Source organism: Brachyhypopomus gauderio, chromosome 9, assembly GCF_052324685.1.
Source record: "Brachyhypopomus gauderio isolate BG-103 chromosome 9, BGAUD_0.2, whole genome shotgun sequence".
NCBI classification, from domain to species: Eukaryota; Metazoa; Chordata; class Actinopteri; order Gymnotiformes; family Hypopomidae; genus Brachyhypopomus; species Brachyhypopomus gauderio.
In genome coordinates, this window is record NC_135219.1 from 6,150,939 (window position 1) to 6,171,099 (window position 20,161).

At 44.8% G+C, this 20,161-nt stretch overlaps 1 protein-coding gene across 1 annotated transcript; it reads left to right on the forward strand.

The window, feature by feature from the left end:
• Positions 1-949: 949 nt before the first annotated feature.
• On the forward strand, positions 950-19,735 carry znf292b (zinc finger protein 292b). Its single transcript, XM_077016664.1, has 8 exons — positions 950-1,131; positions 9,415-9,569; positions 9,763-9,841; positions 10,005-10,140; positions 10,306-10,511; positions 10,792-10,928; positions 11,161-11,302; positions 11,438-19,735. Exons 1-8 carry the CDS (start codon positions 970-972, stop codon positions 19,139-19,141), a joined length of 8,721 nt encoding a protein of 2,906 aa, XP_076872779.1. The 5' UTR covers positions 950-969; the 3' UTR covers positions 19,142-19,735.
• The last annotated feature ends 426 nt before the right edge of the window (positions 19,736-20,161 follow it).

Here is a 20,161-nt window from a genome sequence, read left to right on the forward strand (position 1 = left end):
GCTCTGTGATGCACATGCTCTCTTTGTGATGCGTGTACAACCTCTTTAATGCATGTACTATCCCTGTGATGCATGTCCTGTCTCTGTGATGCGTGTTCTGTCTCTGTGGTGTGTGTCCTGTCTCTGTGATATGTGTTCTGTCTCTGTGGTGTGTGTCCTGTCTCTGTGATGTGTGTTCTGTCTCTGTGATGTGTGTTCTGTCTCTGTGGTGTGTGTTCTATCTCTGTGATGCGTGTTCTGTCTCTGTGGTGTGTGTCCTGTCTCTGTGATGCGTGTTCTGTCTCTGTGGTGTGTGTTCTGTCTCTGTGATGCATGTTCTGTCTCTGCGGTGTGTGTTCTATCTCTGTTATGTGTGTTCTGTCTCTGTTATGTATATTCTGTCTCTTTTATGTGTATTCTGTCTCTGTGATGTGTGTTGTCTCTGTTATGTATATTCTGTCTCTGTGATGTGTGTTCTGTCTCTGTGATGTGTGTATTTTCTGTGTATTCCACCCACCCCCTGACCCTTTACAATAAAAGCACATTCAATTCGAACTTGAAGATGGCATTTTCTTGTCTTCTTTGCTACAGTAAAAATGGCGTCTCTTACATATCAACACTTGGCTGTGTCGTCATTACAGATCAGTCATTTAGTTAAAATCAACAAACTAGCAAATTACGATCACAACACAAATGTGCGCGTTGCAATCCAACTACTAAGTGCGTGCCAAATCCTAACGACGATGTTGGCACGAGGTTGCACATGGTCACGTCCCGGTAATGTATTCGCAACTACACAAAATCAAAGAGCCCGAGCGAAGGAGACGAAATCTACGTGCAGCAAACGCCACCAGCGGAATACGTGCGGACGTCGAGCAGCGGTCACGTGGTTACGTGCCGACGTCGAGCAGCGGTCACGTGGTTACGTGCCGACGTAGAGCAGCGGTCACGTGGTTGTTTTGTGCGTACGCGGCGGAATTAGATGTGAAGATGGCGGACGAGGAGGCCGAGCGGGACAGCTGCGGTCACAGTGGGAGTTTCTTCGAGATACAGGCGCTTTCTGCCCGCCTGGAGAAGTTAGCAGCCGCCCTGAACGACAGCCCGGAGCACTCGGAGGACCCCGGTTCCCAGTACTGCCAGGCGTTCTGTCAGGTCAGTACGTTCAGCCCCGTGGCGCTCTGTGTGCCGCGGGGCGCTATACGGTGCGTCCTCCGCAACAACACACACACACGTCGGCGCAATATCGCTAGCGCGGCCAGCTAGCGAGCCCGCCAATGTAGTCGTTTAAACGGTCAACGTCAGACTGACCCCCCGTAAAGCGAACCAATTTCCCGGTTACCGTCACATTAAGCCGCGGACGCGCTGGCCGACCAGCGTTATTCGCGCAGCTCGTCGGGCTATAAACAAACACGGAGGTGTGCGCGCGGAGCTCCTTGACGTTGCGCGCGCCAGTCTAACCCCGTCTCGTGCATCTCTCTCCTCATAACCTCCCAAACACGCAGGACTCGGACGACCCCCCCCCCCCCCCCCCGGCGTCGCTCGCCTTATTGTCCTCCAAAACGCCATAAATAAATAAATAAATGTGCGTTGAGCGTGGCGTGCCTCTCGCCTTGATGTTGACACTCACAGGCAGATCTTTTATCAGTTAACAGAGGCACCGGTTTGGTTGGGACATCATATTCTGTCCCGAGATATTGGTCCATGGTCTGTACGTCAACTGCGCACCTCCATTGCGGACGAGCAGTGAGCCATGCGCCTATGCGTAGCATATGGTCCCTGTGGCCCCTCGTGGGAACAATACTAAATGATCAATTTGATTTCCACCACTCTCCATTTTGAAAGGCAACCTAAGTTAATTTTATTTCCTAACATGTGATGCCAATGATGTACAATTTGTAGCTGTATTTTTAAAATTTTTAAGAAGAGCCAAGCAGACAGATGAGCTTATATTGCTCTGTTCATATGTTCGAAAGCCAGACAGTTCCAGTGCTCGTAGAATCACACTGTGCATGCATCGCTTACATTTGCATGGTTTGTACTGTCTTTCAAGAAAACCTTTTGACCTCACAGCTTGTGGGCTAGTTCAGCTCGGAAACGGTTGTACTGCAGGGTGTAGTCTGTGATCCTGTTTGTACTGTACCCAAATTTTATGTAAACGGGATGATTTCACAACTCCCTGACCTTAAAAGATGCACAGCAGTGTGATCGGTGCAGTGAGGATGGCCCCTTCGGTGACACCGTGGTGTGATCCAGCAGGGCAGCGCTACTGTGGATTAAGTACCGCCTTAATGATTTGCCACACTTGATCGCACTGGTCGCCCAGATAACAGCCCTCATCGGATCAGAGGGGAATATGTGAGCGGGGTCGGCTGTGGTCCTCCACGCTCCGTACACCTGCTAGTCTATTGTATTTCTGTCTACAGGTCTTTTTTTTTTCTTATTGGAACAATAAACACAGACCGAGCAGACACAAATAATAAACACACACTTCTTATTTGAGGAAGTTCTCTTGATATCAGTAAGTTAGATAGAAGTGCAATAAACAAAGACGCAGTCATATCGTTATAAACATGCAGGACTTGCTTATGGGAGCTGTGCTGTTGTTTGACTGGAAGCGTGTGTGTGGTGTTGCTGTACTGTGATTGTGTGTGTGTATGTGTCCTCACTAGGGATGCAAATTATCGATTAATTCATTAATCGTTAGTTGATTGATCTTATCGATCGACTTTCGATTAATCGATAAGCGGCGTTTTCCACCTGAATTTCAGTGTTTCAATAGGGCTTTTAAAAATATTAGCTAAATATACTGCTCAAAAAAATTAAGGGAACACTAAAATAACACATCCTAGATCTCAATTAATAAAAGTCTTTGAAATCAGTTGAAAATCTCTCATTTCTACCCGTTGTCTGTTCCATTTGCACAAGAGCAGTTGAAATTGATTCACAATCAGTGTTGTTTCCTATCTGAACACGAAGTGTGGATGACTTGGAGTTACATTCTGTTGTTTAAGTGTTCCCTTTATTTTTTTGAGCAGTGTAGTTAAAACACTGGTCAAAAAGTATATATTATATTATGATAATTATATTGTATTATATGATATATTGCTCAAGTAATTATGCATTAGGAATTTTTCATGGTATAACAAAATACATTCTTTCATTTAAAAAAGGAATAAATTAAGGACTGGCTCCGTTCTTGCATTTGAAACATTAGACATTTTAAAAAATGTAAAAAAAAAAAATTTAAAGAAGAAATTAAATAGAGAGCCAAACAGAATATTATTGAGCCTATGCTTGGACAATGTTTCTAGCGTTGTAGTGAACACATGCTGTAATGCGACCGGAGAGTGCCCAAGTCTCCACAACATCATTGAGCTTGTCAGCTAAATTGTCAGCGGTGTGTCTGTCCGACATGTTCGTCGTAATCAGCACTGCAGATTTTAGCTGCCAGTTCTCGTCAGTGTAGTGGCACGTCACGGTAATGTAACTTTCTGTTGTTAGAGTCGTCCAACAATCTGTTGTAAGGGCTACAGCAGTAGTGGTAGCTAGCTTTGTTTTAGCTCACTCTTCATTTTTCATAGCGAGCTTCGAAAACGCTCGCCTTCCCAAACTTTTAGGTTGACCAGGTGCACTGGTGATATGCAGGACATCTGCATGCACGGTGTTCAAATGATAATTGAGTGAGCTAGTGGAACTGTTGTACTTCAATACCGCATTACACAGAGAACATTTGACTTCTTAGCCTAAATTAACAATGTTGAAATTGTAGCGACTACTACTCCTCGCAGCGAATTCCCTAACAGACAGGCACTTGGCCCTTTAAGTGACACTGGGAGAGCGGCGCCTGCGCGCGTCAGGGGAGGGGAAGAGAACAGTGCTATTGTTTGAGTTGCGTGGAAAATAAAGTTTCCCTCCTTGGGATTTTCTGGATTACGCAGTTTCTGCCTCGTTTCCCGAACACGCTTCAAAATGGTCCCACACCGCACGTCTTTTCGCCCGCTTCATTTTGTTTTCCACTCTGGTCTTTCGCGACACATGTTCACCTCTCGTTCTTACACTCTGTTCAAGTTACTACAGGAGCGCTCTCTAACGATTAATCGTGATTAATACATTTTGATCGAGTAACGTCTTAATCGACAATTAATCGAAAGTCGATTAATCATTTGCATCCCTAGTCCTCACATATGTGCACCCTCATATATAACTACAGTGTGTGTGTGTGTGTGTGTTTCATGTTACTATACTGTGACCTGTGTGTGTGTTGCTGTATTGTGGCCGTGTATGTGTGTACATGCACAGCTGTACTGTGACCGAGTGTGCACACTAGAGGTGTATTCAACTAAGGATTTTCATAGTCAAATCTGTTTCGTCAGATTTTCCCTTTAGTCGACTAATAGTCGAATCGGGGTTTTTTTTTTTTTTATCTAGTGCACTTTAAACAGGATCCCGTTCTCATTCAGGACTTTTTTCCACTTCAAAGTAAAAACCTAAAACACTCAGATAAATGAATAAACATGGTAGGTTGGCTTTATTCAGCTTTTATTTATTTACTTATTATTTTTTAATGAAACGTTAGAGAACAATAACAAAAAAAAAGTCACCGTCAGTGCACATATCGAACTGTCAGAGACACACCGCGACGAGACAAGACGACACGACCTAAACGACAAACGGCTGAACTGTTTTTGTTTTTTTTTGTTTTTTTTTACCCGTTTTAAATGGGATGCCATGTTGGTTGTTGTCGTGCGAAATGAAAGACGTTGATGACATAACTTGCACTTTACTTTGTTTGATTCATCTTTATATTTTTCAAAATACTTTTGAAGCTTTTTTAGTAGCCATTATAATCTCGGCAGATGCTGACTATCCTGTAGTGTGTTCAGCTCCGCTCATTTGGATTGTGCAACTGCAGGTTGTGATTTATTAATGTGTAGTAAGGAAGATGCCTATTGTTAATGCGCACACATCATTTTAAAATATTTATTAACAGAAATTAGGATGATTTTATTTGACAAAAGGCTATATATAACAAAAACAAAGACATTTCTTGTAACAATTAATTCTTAGCTGCATCCTTGGGCACCCCCATGCAGTTAGAATGGTACATTCGACTATGATGTTCATAGTCGACTAGGGGGTATAGTTGACTATATTGCAGGTCACCCCTAGTGCACACTGCTGTGCTGTGACCCTGTGTGTGTGTGTGTGTGTGTGTGTGTGTGTGTGTGTGTGTGTGTGTGTGTGTGTGTGTGTGTGTGTGTGTGTGTGTGTGTGTGTGTGCATGTATGTGTATACACAGCTGTACTGTGACAGAGTGTGTGCACTGATGAACTGTGATTCTGTGTGTGTGTGCGCACACCCACACACGTGTGCACACTGCTATACTGTGACGGAGTGTGTGTGCGCTGGGTATTTACATCATGCTGCAAGTATCTAAGCATCTCTGTCTGAACTGCCGTCTCCTGCCATTATCTCCCTGATCCAGTGGCTTTTCATGACACACCCATGTAATTCATCCTCAGTAGTTTCTTTGTGTTTCTCAAAATGTGAGAAAAAGCCCCAGTCTTGTGTATGCAGATTTTGTAAGTGGGGTGAGCGAGTGTCTTGATGAAATGTAGTCCAGAGCAGATTAACAGTAATATTTGTCTATTCGTTTCCACTCCAGAGGGGGGGGGGGGGGGGGGGGGGGGCAGCATGGCAGACTGTCTGCATCTGTGCGGTGATGAGGAAGAACAGATGAATAAGCAGTCTAAAGGGAGAGAGAAAGAGATGGGGGGGTATATGGAGGGATAGACAGATGGAGGGGGAAACAGATATATATACAGTGCCCTGTTTTCTCTTGTCTGCCTTATTTATTATGAGAGGTTTTGCTTGTTGATCTTGTGAAAATGAATTACTTATTCCTTGCACACACTGGCTGGTCTGATGGAAAGTGGGGTGATCACCAGGTTTAAATAATCGTGAAGCATTTTGATTGATGTGTCCACTTCGAAATAACCTTCAACTGTGCTTTTCTTATTTCGGTGGCATCAGTGAAGCGGCATTAGTATTATCTTGTTTTTGATGTCTGTTCCCTTTACAGGACAGGTGTGGCATATCTGTGTTGAGGCAGTGAAACACGTGCCTCACGTTGTTTGAGTGTTGTTTCTTACACTAGGGGCTGCCAGCACCGATCTTCACAACATCACCCCTGCCAGCTGTATCCACGGTGCAAACCCATTTTACAAGGCAGAGATTGATTTTGAAAAGCTGAAACATAACTCATTATGTGCTCATTTGAGGAGACATGCAGGATTCTCTCAGTCAGTATTTCACTCGCCTGGCTGGTGTTTGATGCTCCCAGTTGGTGTTTGAAGAGGAAGAGGAGAGCTTTTATCTCAATTCCTCAATTGGTTTCACATCTGGGATCTGCTACTGTGCACTGGCAGAAAACCACCCAGGTGTATGTATGACTCCTCTCACAGCATGGACGCTGATCTGTAGTCAGACTCTCGGGGCATCTATATGACGCCTCTCGGCGCATGCAAGCTGATCTCATCTCGGCGCATGTTGCTTCTCACATTATGGGAGTTATAGCTGTATGTGGGTTGCAGCTCTGTGTACCTGCATAAACAGGCAGGGAGATTAAAAGCCACGGACACAATCCCTGGGCTATCATTTGATCGATAAGGTACCGCGCATGTCATGTGGTAACGCGCATGTCATAAGGTAATGTGTGTACAGTGTGACTAAACATCCAATGAAGTCCAATTCCTTCGCACTCCTGTCTCTATGGCTACGGCTGACCTGACCACACAACACTTAAAGCTTTATAGGACCGATACACTTCAGTGTGGTGCTGAAGAATTTGCTCTTAAATTTTTTGTTGTTGCTATTATTTAGCTCAGACTTAAGAGTGTGTTTTGGAACTGCACATGAATAGAATGATCAAACACAGTGTTTACATCACGGTGGGATCAGTGATCTTCAACAGATCAGTGTATATGTATTTTCTTAGAGCCATGGATCTAACTGTGATTGAGAGTAGAAGACTGTACTGGAATCAGTGTTTTAAACGATTGCCTTAGATTATTGCAAAGGTTGCAGATTGTTTGGGAGAGAAATCCCACCTGCAAGAAACCTAGTGGCCGTCCCTTCAGGAGAGGTTTAGAGGAAGTAGTTGTACCTTCTGGAGAGGTTATTAATGATAGTTATTTCAAGTGGCGTGAGAGTGCAGTGGTACAGGTGAGTGAGGTCCATTATTATAGGCTGCCCCGCTAGCTGTCTGGTTACATTCTGATTAAGTAGGTTTCAGATAAGTGTCTACCCGATTCACTCTTTAAGACCTGTTCCTGTGGCCTGACTTTCAGTGATGACCTGTTGCTGCCATAACAATTATCAGGGATTATCTTATCATATCACACTAATTTCATAATGGATTCAATTGTATTTCTGTTCAAAACAGTTACATTTTTCAGCTTTTCCCTCTGATTGGAGCAGTTTGTGTGTGCCTCGGTTGATTTCTCACAAGAAAATATTCAGTGGCCCAGACACCTCAGGACATGCACGATTCAGATGCTTGTGCACACGTCTCCAAGTAAGAGCTGCCGAGGGCCGTGGTGATTAGCAGCTTGATGGGTTTTCCCTGCAGAGTCAGTGTGTCTCAGGCAGTTAGGAGCTGAATACGCTGTAGAGAGCAGATGCCACCTCTGCTGGAGATGGCAAGAACGGTGCTGAAGCACTCGTGGTGGGCAAAATCATGCAGGCAACAGCACTGTCCTACTGGTCTGAGATCAGGGAGTGGCAGATAGCCACTTTGTCCTAATGGTGAGAGATCAAGGAGCCTCAAACAGCAGCTCTGTCCTACTGCTCTGAGATCAGGGAGAGGCAAACAGAAGAACTGCAGATTGTTCTCCCGGTAGAATCGAACAATTAAAGTTAACTGATACAGCAGTGAAATAATTAAACTTTGACCTTTTGTGCACTTTATTAAATATTATTATTATTTTGTTGTTTATTATGCATTGTTATTTTTTTGTTATTTATTAGGTATTATTATTTTGTTGTTTATTGGGTCTTATTGTTTGGCTGTTTATTGTGTATGTTGTTTATTGGGTATTATTATTGTTTTATTGGCTGTGAGTTCTGGAGGCCATGCTCTCTTATTTTCCTTCACTTAACTGGAGTACACTTAAGGTTTTCTGTCTCTCTCAGCTCTCTCTCCATATCAGTCTCTCCCTCTCCACTCTGTCACTCCTTCTCTCTCTATCTCCCTCCCCTTGTCCCTCCCACTCTCTCTCCTACATTTTTCTTCTGTTGTCTGTTTACTCAGTGGTCTGTCCTTTGCACTGGTAAAGCTCAGCTCTCAGATTTGCAAATACATTATTGCTACTATTTTGACTACACGTCTCTACATCTCCCCTCTCCACTACTGGTAAATCTGTGCAGTGCTTTGAACTTCCATGTTGCGTGTTGGTTCCATTCATGGAGTGTACTGGTATGCTCCATTTAGTGACTTGTCCTTCTGTTCAGCCAAAGTGGAGCCGTTCTCTACTGGAACACTTAATTATCAATTAGAAGCAGGTATAATTATCAGCCCTAATTACCCATACTGTCAGTGATATAGTGATCATGCAACCATTAACACCAGTGCTTTTCTGTGCAGCATCAGAATGTGACCAGAATGAGTTTATAGAGGTAAAATCTGCACAAGATGTATTTGCATCAAGTTATGTTGCAGATGCTTTTGACTTGGAAAACATGTACATTGTTGCAGACAGTCATTATAAAATAAAATAAAAGAAGACTCTTATTCTAGGTGTTTGTAATTACCAAAGATCTACTGAAATTATTCTGGAGTGCAATCATATATTAAGATCAACAGTGTAGTAGCTAGGGTTGGACGATGTCTTCTTAATTGACAGACGACGATGTTGGCAGTGAAACATTGCGATGGACGATGCCATCGGGGGGGGGGGGGGGGTGCTTGCATTAAAAAAAATATATTTTTCAAATACAATTATTCTTAAAAGCCGTTAACATTCTAATACAATTACGCTTGAATGTTAACGTAATTGCGTCAGTTAAAAGCGCCACTTTAATTCCGTTTGATAGGCGAGAATTAGAGAAATAACGGACGAGCAAAGAGCTGAGGCAGAAATGGCAATCTATCTGCAGGAAAGTTCTATAGACGGGGAAGAGGATCCACTGATATGGTGGAAAAATAACCAAATCTAATGGCAACAACCGCGCGTAAGTATTTCTGTATATGCGCTAGCAGCACGCCCTCAGAAAGGTGATATCGTCCATCGGCACAACCCTAGTAGTAGCTTTAGAAAATTCTACAAAAACAAAAAATAACCTGGTTCATATTTGCCTTTCTCAGTGTATAAATGTGTTTGCTGAATGCTGTACCATCTGTAAGAGGACCTAATCGTGCTTCCTGTGTGTGGACAGACCCTGGTGGAGTACATGGGTAGGTGGAGATCTGAGGAAGACCCGTGGCCCATGCTGGAGGGCTACGCTGTGGCCTTGTTGAGCTATGCGCGGGCATCCAACCATCTCTCCACCCAGTGTGATGACGTCTCTGTTGTACTCGAGAGAGTCTCGCTGTGAGTTCAACATTTCATGAGTAGATCCCTCTTTTACCTGCAGTGCACCTGAGATTGCCACTTTCTCAGACCTGCGTTCTCATGCATAATACCAGTTTCTTCCCTTATGTATGAATATATTCATTCATCCACTCTACAGTCTCCTTTAAAGGAAGCTGATTTGTTGTGCCTGAATTCCTGCTTTGCTTTTCAGGAACTGTATGGAACTGCTTCTTTCAATATCTGCCACTTTTCCAGATGCGTTGTGGAGACAGTTTCAGTCCTCTGTCCAGGTACAGTATGCTAAACTATTAACACCAACATTTTATCTATTGCAAGCATCATCAAATTATGTAATATTATAATTGTTGTCTTTGAAGGTTTTCGTACATGTGTAGGAGTAATTTCCATTCGATTTATAAAATTAATTTATTCAATTGTGTTGGGCGTATTCAGAAAGCTCATTCGCTGCTGGAGGAGAATGGCATCACTCAGCTCCGCCTCCTGTCTTCTGCTGCATTGGAGAAAGGAATGTGGACCGACAGCACGCTACAGGGCATTCTCAGCAACGAGATGCCTCCAGACGAGAATGGTAGGAGCTCCTCTTGCTCCATACTTGTAAAGGACTGCAGTCACATATGTAGAATTTTAAACCATATACCAAAGGAATCACATGACTAGATCACGATTTCCAATACTGTTTGAATGCCCAGCAGTGGTTTGACAAAACTGGCTCTTTCTCTTTGTTTTCTGCTAGTCTGTGAGTTCCTCAGCCGCGAAGGTCCAGACCTGTTGCAGCTGCGAGTGAAATACCTGATCAAAGAGAACTACATGGACAAGGCTGCGGTGCTAGCCCGAGCCTGTGTTGACTGCCCTGGGTTTGAGGGCAGGGGAGGGCACTTCAGGCAGATTTATCTGGTGTGTCTGTGCACTGTTGCCCCACAGCAAACACTCATGGATGAGGTGAGTTTAGGACCCCCAAATGTGTGTGTCTTGTGTAGAAATTTGTAAATGCTTAAATAAGAGTACAAACATATGACATAAAGAAGTTTGTGATTGGCTGTGCAGTAGAAAAGATAACAGCCATAAACACTAACTGTGGGTTTAGCATTTTAGTTCAGATTTGAGCCTTTGACCATTTTTATGAAAATGTCTCTTTTGCTGTGCTGTTAGTGAGTCTGCTGATATTTTGGACTCAATAATTCATACATACTAATAACTGTTTTACCGTCTGCTGCTGCAGCTCTCCAAGGTGGACTGTCGAGATGCTCTGGAGATGATTTGTAACTTGGAGGCAGAAGGAGATGAAAGAGGAGCCTTCACACTTTGCTCAGGCTTTCTGAGCAGACAGCTCCTCCAGGAGGACTCTTATTGCGCCTGGTGAGCTCAGATGGAAAGAGACGGCTTTGTCTTGTTACCAACATTGACTTTTCAATTTAGGCAGGAGACACAAAATTCTTAGTATTAAATCATCACTTACAGACCCACTGTCAGTCTAAATGCTGTTTCTCTGAGAGAGTTCATCAGCTGTTGGAACAAGAGTGGTGTGAGATTATCAAACTGCTGTCATTAAATGGAAAATTTATAATTTCTCTCTCTCTTTCTCTCTCAGGGAACTGACCCTTTTCTGGAGCAAACTCCTGAAGCGCTTAGAGCCTTCAGAGCAAGGGTTTCTGGAGAGATGCCGGCAGATGTCTCGCTTGGCCAAAACTGTGTTCCACTTGTTGTTTTTCATAAAAGTGATCCAGTCGGAGGTGAGTTTCTCTTCTTCTGCACACCTGTGCTTCAGCTCATCTTGTTAAACCTTTGCTGAAATTAAGCAATAGTTTAATAATATTATTATTATACATGTTAAAAAACTTAGACTTGGTTTCTGTTCTCACCCTCAGTTGGATAAGATTGGATTGCCCACCTGCATTGAGATGTGTGTACGTGCTCTCCGTATGGAATCATGTGAGGGAGCAAGCAAAACAACAATGTGCAAAACCATTTCGTGCCTGCTGCCCTCTGACCTGGAAGTGAAACGGGCCTGCCAGCTAACAGAGTTCCTTCTGGCGCCAACAGTCGACTCGTACTATGCTGTGGAAACACTTTACAATGAGCCAGACCAGAAGCTTGAAGAGGAGAGTCTTCCCGTACCCAACTCTCTACGGTGCGAACTTCTCCTAGTTTTCAAAACCCAGTGGCCTTTCGACCCTGAGTTCTGGGACTGGAGGACCCTAAAGCGACATTGCTTAGGTCTGATGGGTGAGGAGGCGTCCATCGTGTCCTCCATCGATGAGCTAAATGATGATCGTCCAGAAGAAACAGAGCAAGATGATTCTGGATTTGTTCAGGAGACATTCAAGGATGTTTCCGAGTACTTTTTAGATGCTACAAATGGACTTAAGGAAATTGCAGACCAGAGGCAAAAAAATAGAGAAATCAAAAAGTTAAGGGAGAAAGGGTTTGTGTCGGCAAGGTTTAGAAATTGGCAAGCATACATGCAATATTGTGTTTTGTGTGATAAGGAGTTTCTTGGTCACAGAATAGTGCGTCATGCACAGACTCATTTCAAAGATGGATATTACAGCTGCCCGATATGTGCAGAGACGTTTGAAACGAGGGAGAATCTAGACCCACATGTTGCATCACATGTAAAGGTGTCTTGCAAAGAACGTCTTACTGCAATGAAAACCACTAAGAAACTAGCAAATGCAAAAAACGCTGCCTCTGTTGTTGCTACACTGAAAGCCAAAAGTGGGGAAAATCAGGCACGGAAGACCAAGGCGAAAAACACTTGCAGTGGGGACTCTGATGGTATGAAGAGAGAGTCAGGAGCCCCTCACGCTGAGCTCACTGGGATGGTGGTAGATGAGACACAGAGCAACATTTGCCCTGTTCCAAACTGCAGGAAAAGATTCAAGTACTTCCGCAATCTGCTTGCCCACGTGAAGGATCACGGGGAAGTGGAAGAAGCTCAGCGCTTCCTAGAGCTGCAGACCACGCGGATCGTCTGTCAGTACTGCCGTCGCCAGTTTGTTAGCGTTAGCCACCTAAACGATCACCTTCAGGTCCACTGTGGTACCAAACCGTACATCTGTATTCAGCTTAACTGCAAAGCTAGTTTTGACTCCAACGCCGAGCTTCTCGTACACAGGAAAGACCATCCGGTCTTCAAGGCAAAGTGCATGTTTCCTGGCTGTGGGAAGATTTTCAGTGAGGCTTTTAAACTCTATGATCATGAGGCGCAACATTACAAAACATTCACCTGCAGAGATCCTGGCTGTGGTAAAGTATTCCATTCTCAGTCACAGTTGGATCTACACAGGGAGAGCCATGATGCTAAGAAAACTCAAGAAGAGATGCCTGAAGATCATGTCATGGAGTCTCAGCCCGATGAATCCTGTGAACCGTCTAAGGAGGCTGTTCTGGAGGACACCCTTTCGGGTGCTTCAAATCACCCGCCAGCCCTGGTCAAAGTGAAGCACTCTGTTGAAAGTATGCTCAACACTTCCGATCCTGGTTGCACTCGTGCGTTTGACCCTGGAACCCTTAAAACTGAACCACCTGATCCAAGTCCCATACAGCCTCTCATCCCCATGGAGAGTCGAGTGATCCAGCCCCCTGTCAACCCTTCCATGACCCACTTGAATGAACCAAGGACGGAGGACTCCCTCCTGGATGCACTGATGAGTGACACAATGCTTGTTACTCAGACACCCTCCTACCAGAGCATTCTGGAGGACTTTCCACAAGTACCTTCCCGAGAAGTTTTGCAAGATCAAATGCAGACTGCTGTCTCACAGACCCATAATGCACCACTCTATAGCAATGCCAACACCGAATATGGACGATATTCTCCAAATTCAGTAGCTCAGATACAAGCACAGTACCAGGACCCATATGGCAATAACATGGAACCCTTACCACTGTCTGTTCATAAAGGTACACCAGTAGTGCCAGTTTCTCAGAGGCGTCCTCCACCACCCTTTTCATCCAATGGACATGTTTCTGTGAGCACACATGGACAGTCAATGCACACAAACAACCTGCCACCAGACATGAACAGACCAGTACATCTACTGAACACAAACAGCCTGACCCCAGATGTGAGCAGACCAGTACAGTCGATGCACGCAAACAGCCTGACCCCAGATGTGAGCAGACCAGTACAGTTGATGCGCGCGAATAGCCTGACCCCAGATGTGAGCAGACCAGTACAGTCAATGCACGCAAATATGACCCGAGACTTCTGCAGACCAGTTCAGTCGATGCACGCAAACAGCCTGACCCCCGACATAAACAGACCGGTACAGTCGATGCACGCAAACAGCCTGACACCAGATGTGAACAGACCAGTTCAGTCGATGCACGCAAACAGCCTGACACCAGACGTGAACAGACCAGTTCAGTCGATGCACGCAAACAGCCTGACCCCCGACATAAACAGACCAGTACAGTCGATGCACACAAACAGCGTGACCCCTGACATAAGCAGACCAGTACAGTCGATGCACACAAACAGCCTGACCCCTGACGTGAACAGACCAGTACAGTCGATGCACGCAAACAGCCTCATCCCCGACGTGAACAGACCAGTACAGTCGATGCACGCAAACAGCCTGACCCCCGACGTGAACAGACCAGTACAGTCGATGCACGCAAACAGCCTGACCCCCGACGTGAACAGACCAGTACAGTCGATGCACGCAAACAGCCTGACCCCCGACGTGAACAGACCAGTACAGTCGATGCACGCAAACAGCCTGACCCCCGACGTGAACAGACCGGTACAGTCGATGCACGCAAACAGCCTGACCCCCGACATGAACAGACCAGTACAGCCGATGCACGCAAACAGCCTGACACAAGACGTGAACAGACCAGTACAGTCGATGCACGCAAACAGCCTGACCCCCGACGTCAGCCGACCAATACAGTCAATGCATACCAGCAGCCTAACCCCGGACGTGAGCAGTCCGGTACAGGCGATGCAGGCAAACAGCCTGGGTCCAGCAGCAGAGGAGAAACACAGACACAAGTGTGCATACGAAACCTGTTCACGAGACTACAGCTCTTACAGGAGTCTAACCAAGCACATGAAAGCTGCCCACCCAGAATTTTATACACAGTGGAAACTAACGAGGAAGAATAATAGGGAAGTCCAGTCCACGAGTAGAACTGCACCCATGAATGCGAAGGTTAATTCTGTTGCCCCTTTGCAGAAACAGACCGGGCAAAGAATTTCTGTTCCTGTGACACAAATCCAGAATCCTGCTTCACAGCCAGCATCCTCAGCGAGTGGTCCAAGCTCCAGTTGTTCCTCTGCTTCCTCCCATTTAGCATCTACTGCAGGCCAGACGTTCCCCAACCAGATGGAAAATATCTTGGACCCCATTGTTCTTTCACAATTGGGAAACTCTTCGAGTCAGTCTCACAGACCACCTGAATCTTCATGGACCTCTGCCCCAGTGAACAGTTCACTTCAACAGCAGGCTTGTCATTCACAAGGAATCACTTCGAATATGGATGCCCTTTCTGCTGGTCAATTTTCTTCCCACGTGAACGCAGGCTCACAAAATCAGAGGCCAGATGCTCAGTGTGTAGGAATGGTCTACCCTCCTTTGCAGACTCAGAGTAATTACCCGTGTCACTTTATTCCTTCTCAGATGGAAGGATCTCATAGCATGAATAATCCATCCATTCCTGGCCACTCCAGTGACTCACCTGCATCTCCCTACACTCATCATCCCAAGAAGAACTCTGTACATGTTGTAAAACATACCGAGTGTGTGGTAAAACTAGAGAGAAACCCACACCTGGGGTTACCACGTCCCAACAGCTCACAACAAAACACCCCTCCAACTGGAGTGAACTCCCAAAGTTCCCAAGATGATGCAGGCAGTTCCAAGCATGGTGGCGACATAAAAAGAGTGAAACGTAACAAAAGGACAAAGTGGCCTGCCATCGTCAGAGATGGGAAGTTCATTTGCTGTAGGTGCTTCAGAGAGTTTCAGAGTCCTAAATCTCTCGGAGGACATTTGTCTAAACGTTCTCACTGCAAGGCTTTCGATGAAGCGGACCTGACAGCAGACCTGCCCACCTCATTTCTTGATCTTTTAAACTCCCCTCATCCTGTAAACACTCCCCAGGACACCAACCAGACCTTTCACTCTGTGAATAAAGCCCTTGATCCTAAATTATTCCCCAATGTCACTTTTCTACACAGAGAAGATTCCACATACTCTAATGATAGTAAGCAGAGTGGTGAGATCAAACAGAATCCTGCAAATCCCTGTGAGCCTCTTCAGGTAGGACAACAGACTGTTAGCAATACAACTCTCTCTCATCCTCAAGATGGACAAAACGGCCTGATTAAGCATGAACATGGAAATGAAAGGAGCAATCCGCATCAAATTAAATATACACAGTCATGTAATCCCTTGCCCAATGATACTGCTATGTCAGATCCATTACTGTCTCATTTGCTAGATGAAGACAACGTTTCTGCCTCCTTTAACAAGCTTCCCACTGATCACGTTGGCAAGATCCTCCAAGCAGAAACATTAAATAAGATGAAGGAGATGCGACAACATTCTACCACCGTAAACACCAGTGGATTGTCAAACGATGGTCTTCTGGCTGCCATGGCTAGCCTTGCTCAAAATCTGGTGTCGGAAAAGAGTGTTAAGGAAAAACTCCGTGAACAGATATTAGCTGGAGACTTTCACAAGAAAAACAATGCATGTCAAGGGCAAGGCGTAGACCATTCGGTTTTGCAAAGCACCATTTCCTCGAGCTCTATAATGGATCCTCAGCTAATATCACAAGGAGTTCAGAACATCCCTCAAAGCGATAAGCATCATGCTGGAAATAGTGCTGAACTATCCACAGAAGGTTTGGCCCAGACTGGCAGTGTTGCACCAAATGAAGGTACAGATCACATCCCTGTGGCCGTCGATGTGAATGCTAATGAGTCCCTACCACAACGGGATGAAATGGCAGAAATCCAGAAAGCTCTTGAAAGATTGGTTCTGGATAAGGAAATAGTTCAAAGTGACCAGGTTACTACTGAACTGTCGGAGTCTGATGGAGTATCTGTGGCCTCAGAGGTTTTGACCTCTGCTGTTGGGACTCCAGGCTACAGTTGTGACAATAATGGTTGTGGTTACAGAGCCATGACAAAGGATGCACTGTTCAAACATCTCATCAAGCTACACAACTACACTGATGACATGCTTAATCAGTGGAGGAAAGAACGGTTTAAATATGCACCTTTTAGTTGTCAGGTGTGTTCCAAGACGTTCACGCGAAACTCAAACTTAAGAGCCCATTATCAAACTGTTCACAATTATTCACAAGAGCAGATGGTGAATACAAGAATCAAGCGTCACTACAGCCGAAGATCCTTGGAGGGTGATGGAAATAGTCCCTGTCCCACTCCAGGTATCTCGGATTCACACTTTCTGGATGACAGACTGGTGCAGAAAACAAAACGTAGACAACATCAACACCTTGATGGAACTGCTGCACCAGTTCTGAAAAACGTAGACAAAAGTGTTAAATCAGAATGCAGTATTCTACCCTTTGCACAGCAGCCTCCTCCTGGTACACTGAACACTAGTCAACCAGGGACTGTGCAGACGGCACAGATTACTCCCTCGCAAAGTCAGGCAGCCATTCAGCCACCATCATTGGAAACTGCTTCTAACATGAAGCAGCAACTGAATGGCCAGCTGGGGCCAAGGCCATTAGCACCCAGCCAGCACAGCTATGGCACGTCTCTGGGAGGTCTATTGCCTCCAGGTACACCAGTGGTGGCCCAACCACCTTCCATCACTGCACAGGCAGGTAGCACGTCCCCAGACAAGAAGCCAAAACTAGGAAGACCTAAAATGCCCAAACCAAAAGAAATGCCTAAGAAAGCTAAAGACAAAAAGGTGGAGATGGATGATGTTTTCAGCCCCTACAGGCCATACCGTTGTGTACATCAGGGCTGTGTGGCCGCTTTTACCATTCAACACAATTTGATACTTCATTACAAGGCAGTGCATCAGTCTGATCTGCCCAAATTTGAAGTCGACAATGAGGAGGAACAAAATGAAGAGGAGGAAAATGAAAACGAGGAGCATGACGTGTTTGACGCTGAGGATGCCGAGGTAACAGAGCTTCGTTGTCAGGTCAAAGACTGCTCTCGTGTATTCCAGGTTGTTACAGACCTGCTGCAACATTACCTTCAGCTCCACAAACTGAGTCTTGACGAAGCAGGTGCCCTGCTGTCACAGGTGGACTTGGGCAGGTTTCAGTGTGACCAGCCAGACTGCGCTGTCACCTTCACTGATTTTTGGAAATACGTTAGCCACATTGACAAAGAACACAAAGATACAAAGATCTTAAGAGTGGAGCCTGTGGATGGAATGTTCCGGTGTGAAGTTGAAGGTTGTGACTGTGTTTATAGTACGCGGTCAAATCTCTTGCGACACACCATGAAAAAACACCAGGACCTTTATAAACACCAACTCATGAACTCGAAGGAATACGAGAAGGGCATGAAACTTGGTCGGCCCCGGAAGAACAACTACGCCTGCCTTGAGAAGGAAAACAGAGAGGTTAATAAGAAACCCATTTATAAGGGGGGTGACAAAAAGAGAAAAGATGAAAAGAACCACTGGACAAAATATGGAAAACCCATTCTGAAGACTACCGAGGAGGCATCTGCCCTGTGCACTAAGAAGTTCCCCCTCCAGTATCCTTGCATGATCAAGGGCTGTGAGACCGTAACCAGCTCTGAGCGAAACATCATGAAACACTATGTTCAGCATGGCCTGCCTAAACAGTACCTGGAGGAGCAAAGGAGCAACTACATATACTGTAAGAAATTGCCCCGCTCCAGGTACAAACGTATCGCGTCCAGGAGTGATGACACGGACGAAAGCTCTATCGAGATGTCTGAGAACGAGGAAGCGTTGGATACTGGCCCAAGTGAGTCAGAGTTCTCAAAGCCGACATCCGAGAAGGAGAGCACTGGAGATGCAGAAGGTTCAGATGTTAAGCCATCCACCGACACTGGCTCAGATGTCTCTGTAGTGATAAAGCGCAGGAGAGGACGGCCACGCAAGGGGGACTATGATAGACCATTTGCACACAAGAGAATGACGAGGTTAAGGGCTGCGCAGAGTTACGCCGTCAACTATGCGGACATAAACTCAGACTCCACTTCATCCAGCACCACACTGACACAAGAGGACGGTACTGATCAAAACGCATCTCTGAGCTCTTTTAAACCTCTTGGCTTCGAGGTGTCCTTTCTTCAGTTCCTGGAGGAATCCAGCCAGTCCACTGGAAAGAGGAAAGCTTCAGTCATGTTGGATGTTCATCCTCGCAAAAGAACCTCTGCCATGCACCTAAAAACTGCCTCAGTTGTGTGCAGTAGGTCAGATGCTGGAGACATATTGAAACTCGTTGAATTTAAAAACCCTCAGAAGCTAACCTGTCTTAGCAATGTAACGTTTGAGGTTCACAGAGGTTTTTCAAATGTATTTGAACTGTTGCTCAAACAGCTGCATGAAATGCGCCCTGCAGTGGTAATTCAGAAAAGAGGGTCTGTGTGATGGTCCCTAACATTACAAAATGGTACTCCAGCCATGCAGATAGGTCCAGACATTTTGTTCAGCTACTTTGATGGATTGACATTAGGATTAACTGTGTAGGAAGTAATGATTGAGTAGTATTTGTTCTGTTGGAACTGTTGGAATGTTTATGTATGTGAATCAATACATGCCCTCTATGTTGGAAAAACACAACACTTCTAGATTCCTGCTAATCTCTCAATAAGGACTATGTGTATAAACTCATTTTGTAGTTGAAAAACAAATTATATACCTCTAAAGCATGCTCCTACAAAGATATTTAGCACATCTTGCCTTTGGAAATTAAATTTTAAAGGAATATTAAAGATTTACCTTTTAAATATTCCATAGAAATGTACTTTCTAAGTGAAATGCCCCATTTCCCGTTGGACTGAACATCTTGCAGTGCAGTGTGTAAATGGTAACTGTGTTGGTCTCGTTTACCGTACCTTGTAAATTTGGAATTGTCTGATGTGGTGTTTGTGTGTGCTTATACTGGCTTTCTGGACGAACACAGCCACCAGCAGTCTGTACCTTAAATAACTGAGACCCGTTTATTACAGCTTGCATTTTGTACCTCTGCCTGGTGTTGCTTATTTTCCTGGTGGAAAAACCTGTCGTTGCTCATTGTTTTATCTTCCATTTTACTGACATAATCCATTTCCTTATCATACAATTTCATGCATTTTTGAATGTGTTTTTTTTCCTCCAACACTCCCATACCAGGAACATTTATTTTTCTGATTACTGATTTTTACACAATAGAAATGAACAATACTTTGGAAAATGTCACTTAGCAGTATTTTACTTTGTTTTTGCATTGTGCTGCCATATCTGAACAGCGACGAGGAGGAAAAGACAGGAGGGCTGCTGCTTCTCCTCATAGTTCTCCAACACACTTCAGAAGCATGTTTCAATAGTTCACACTTCAGTGTTTTGAATAGAAGTCGTCAGACAGAAATTTTCAGTGACTAAATATATTTAACCCTAGTTTTTTAGGGT

Coding starts and splice junctions, on each gene's coding strand:
- znf292b (XM_077016664.1), top strand. CDS start 970: ATGGCGGACGAGGAGGCCGAGCGGGACAGCTGCGGTCACAGTGGGAGT. Junction 9,570..9,762: donor GTACTCGAGAGAGTCTCGCT/GTGAGTTCAACA, acceptor TTTGCTTTTCAG/GAACTGTATGGAACTGCTTC. Junction 10,929..11,160: donor GAGGACTCTTATTGCGCCTG/GTGAGCTCAGAT, acceptor TTTCTCTCTCAG/GGAACTGACCCTTTTCTGGA.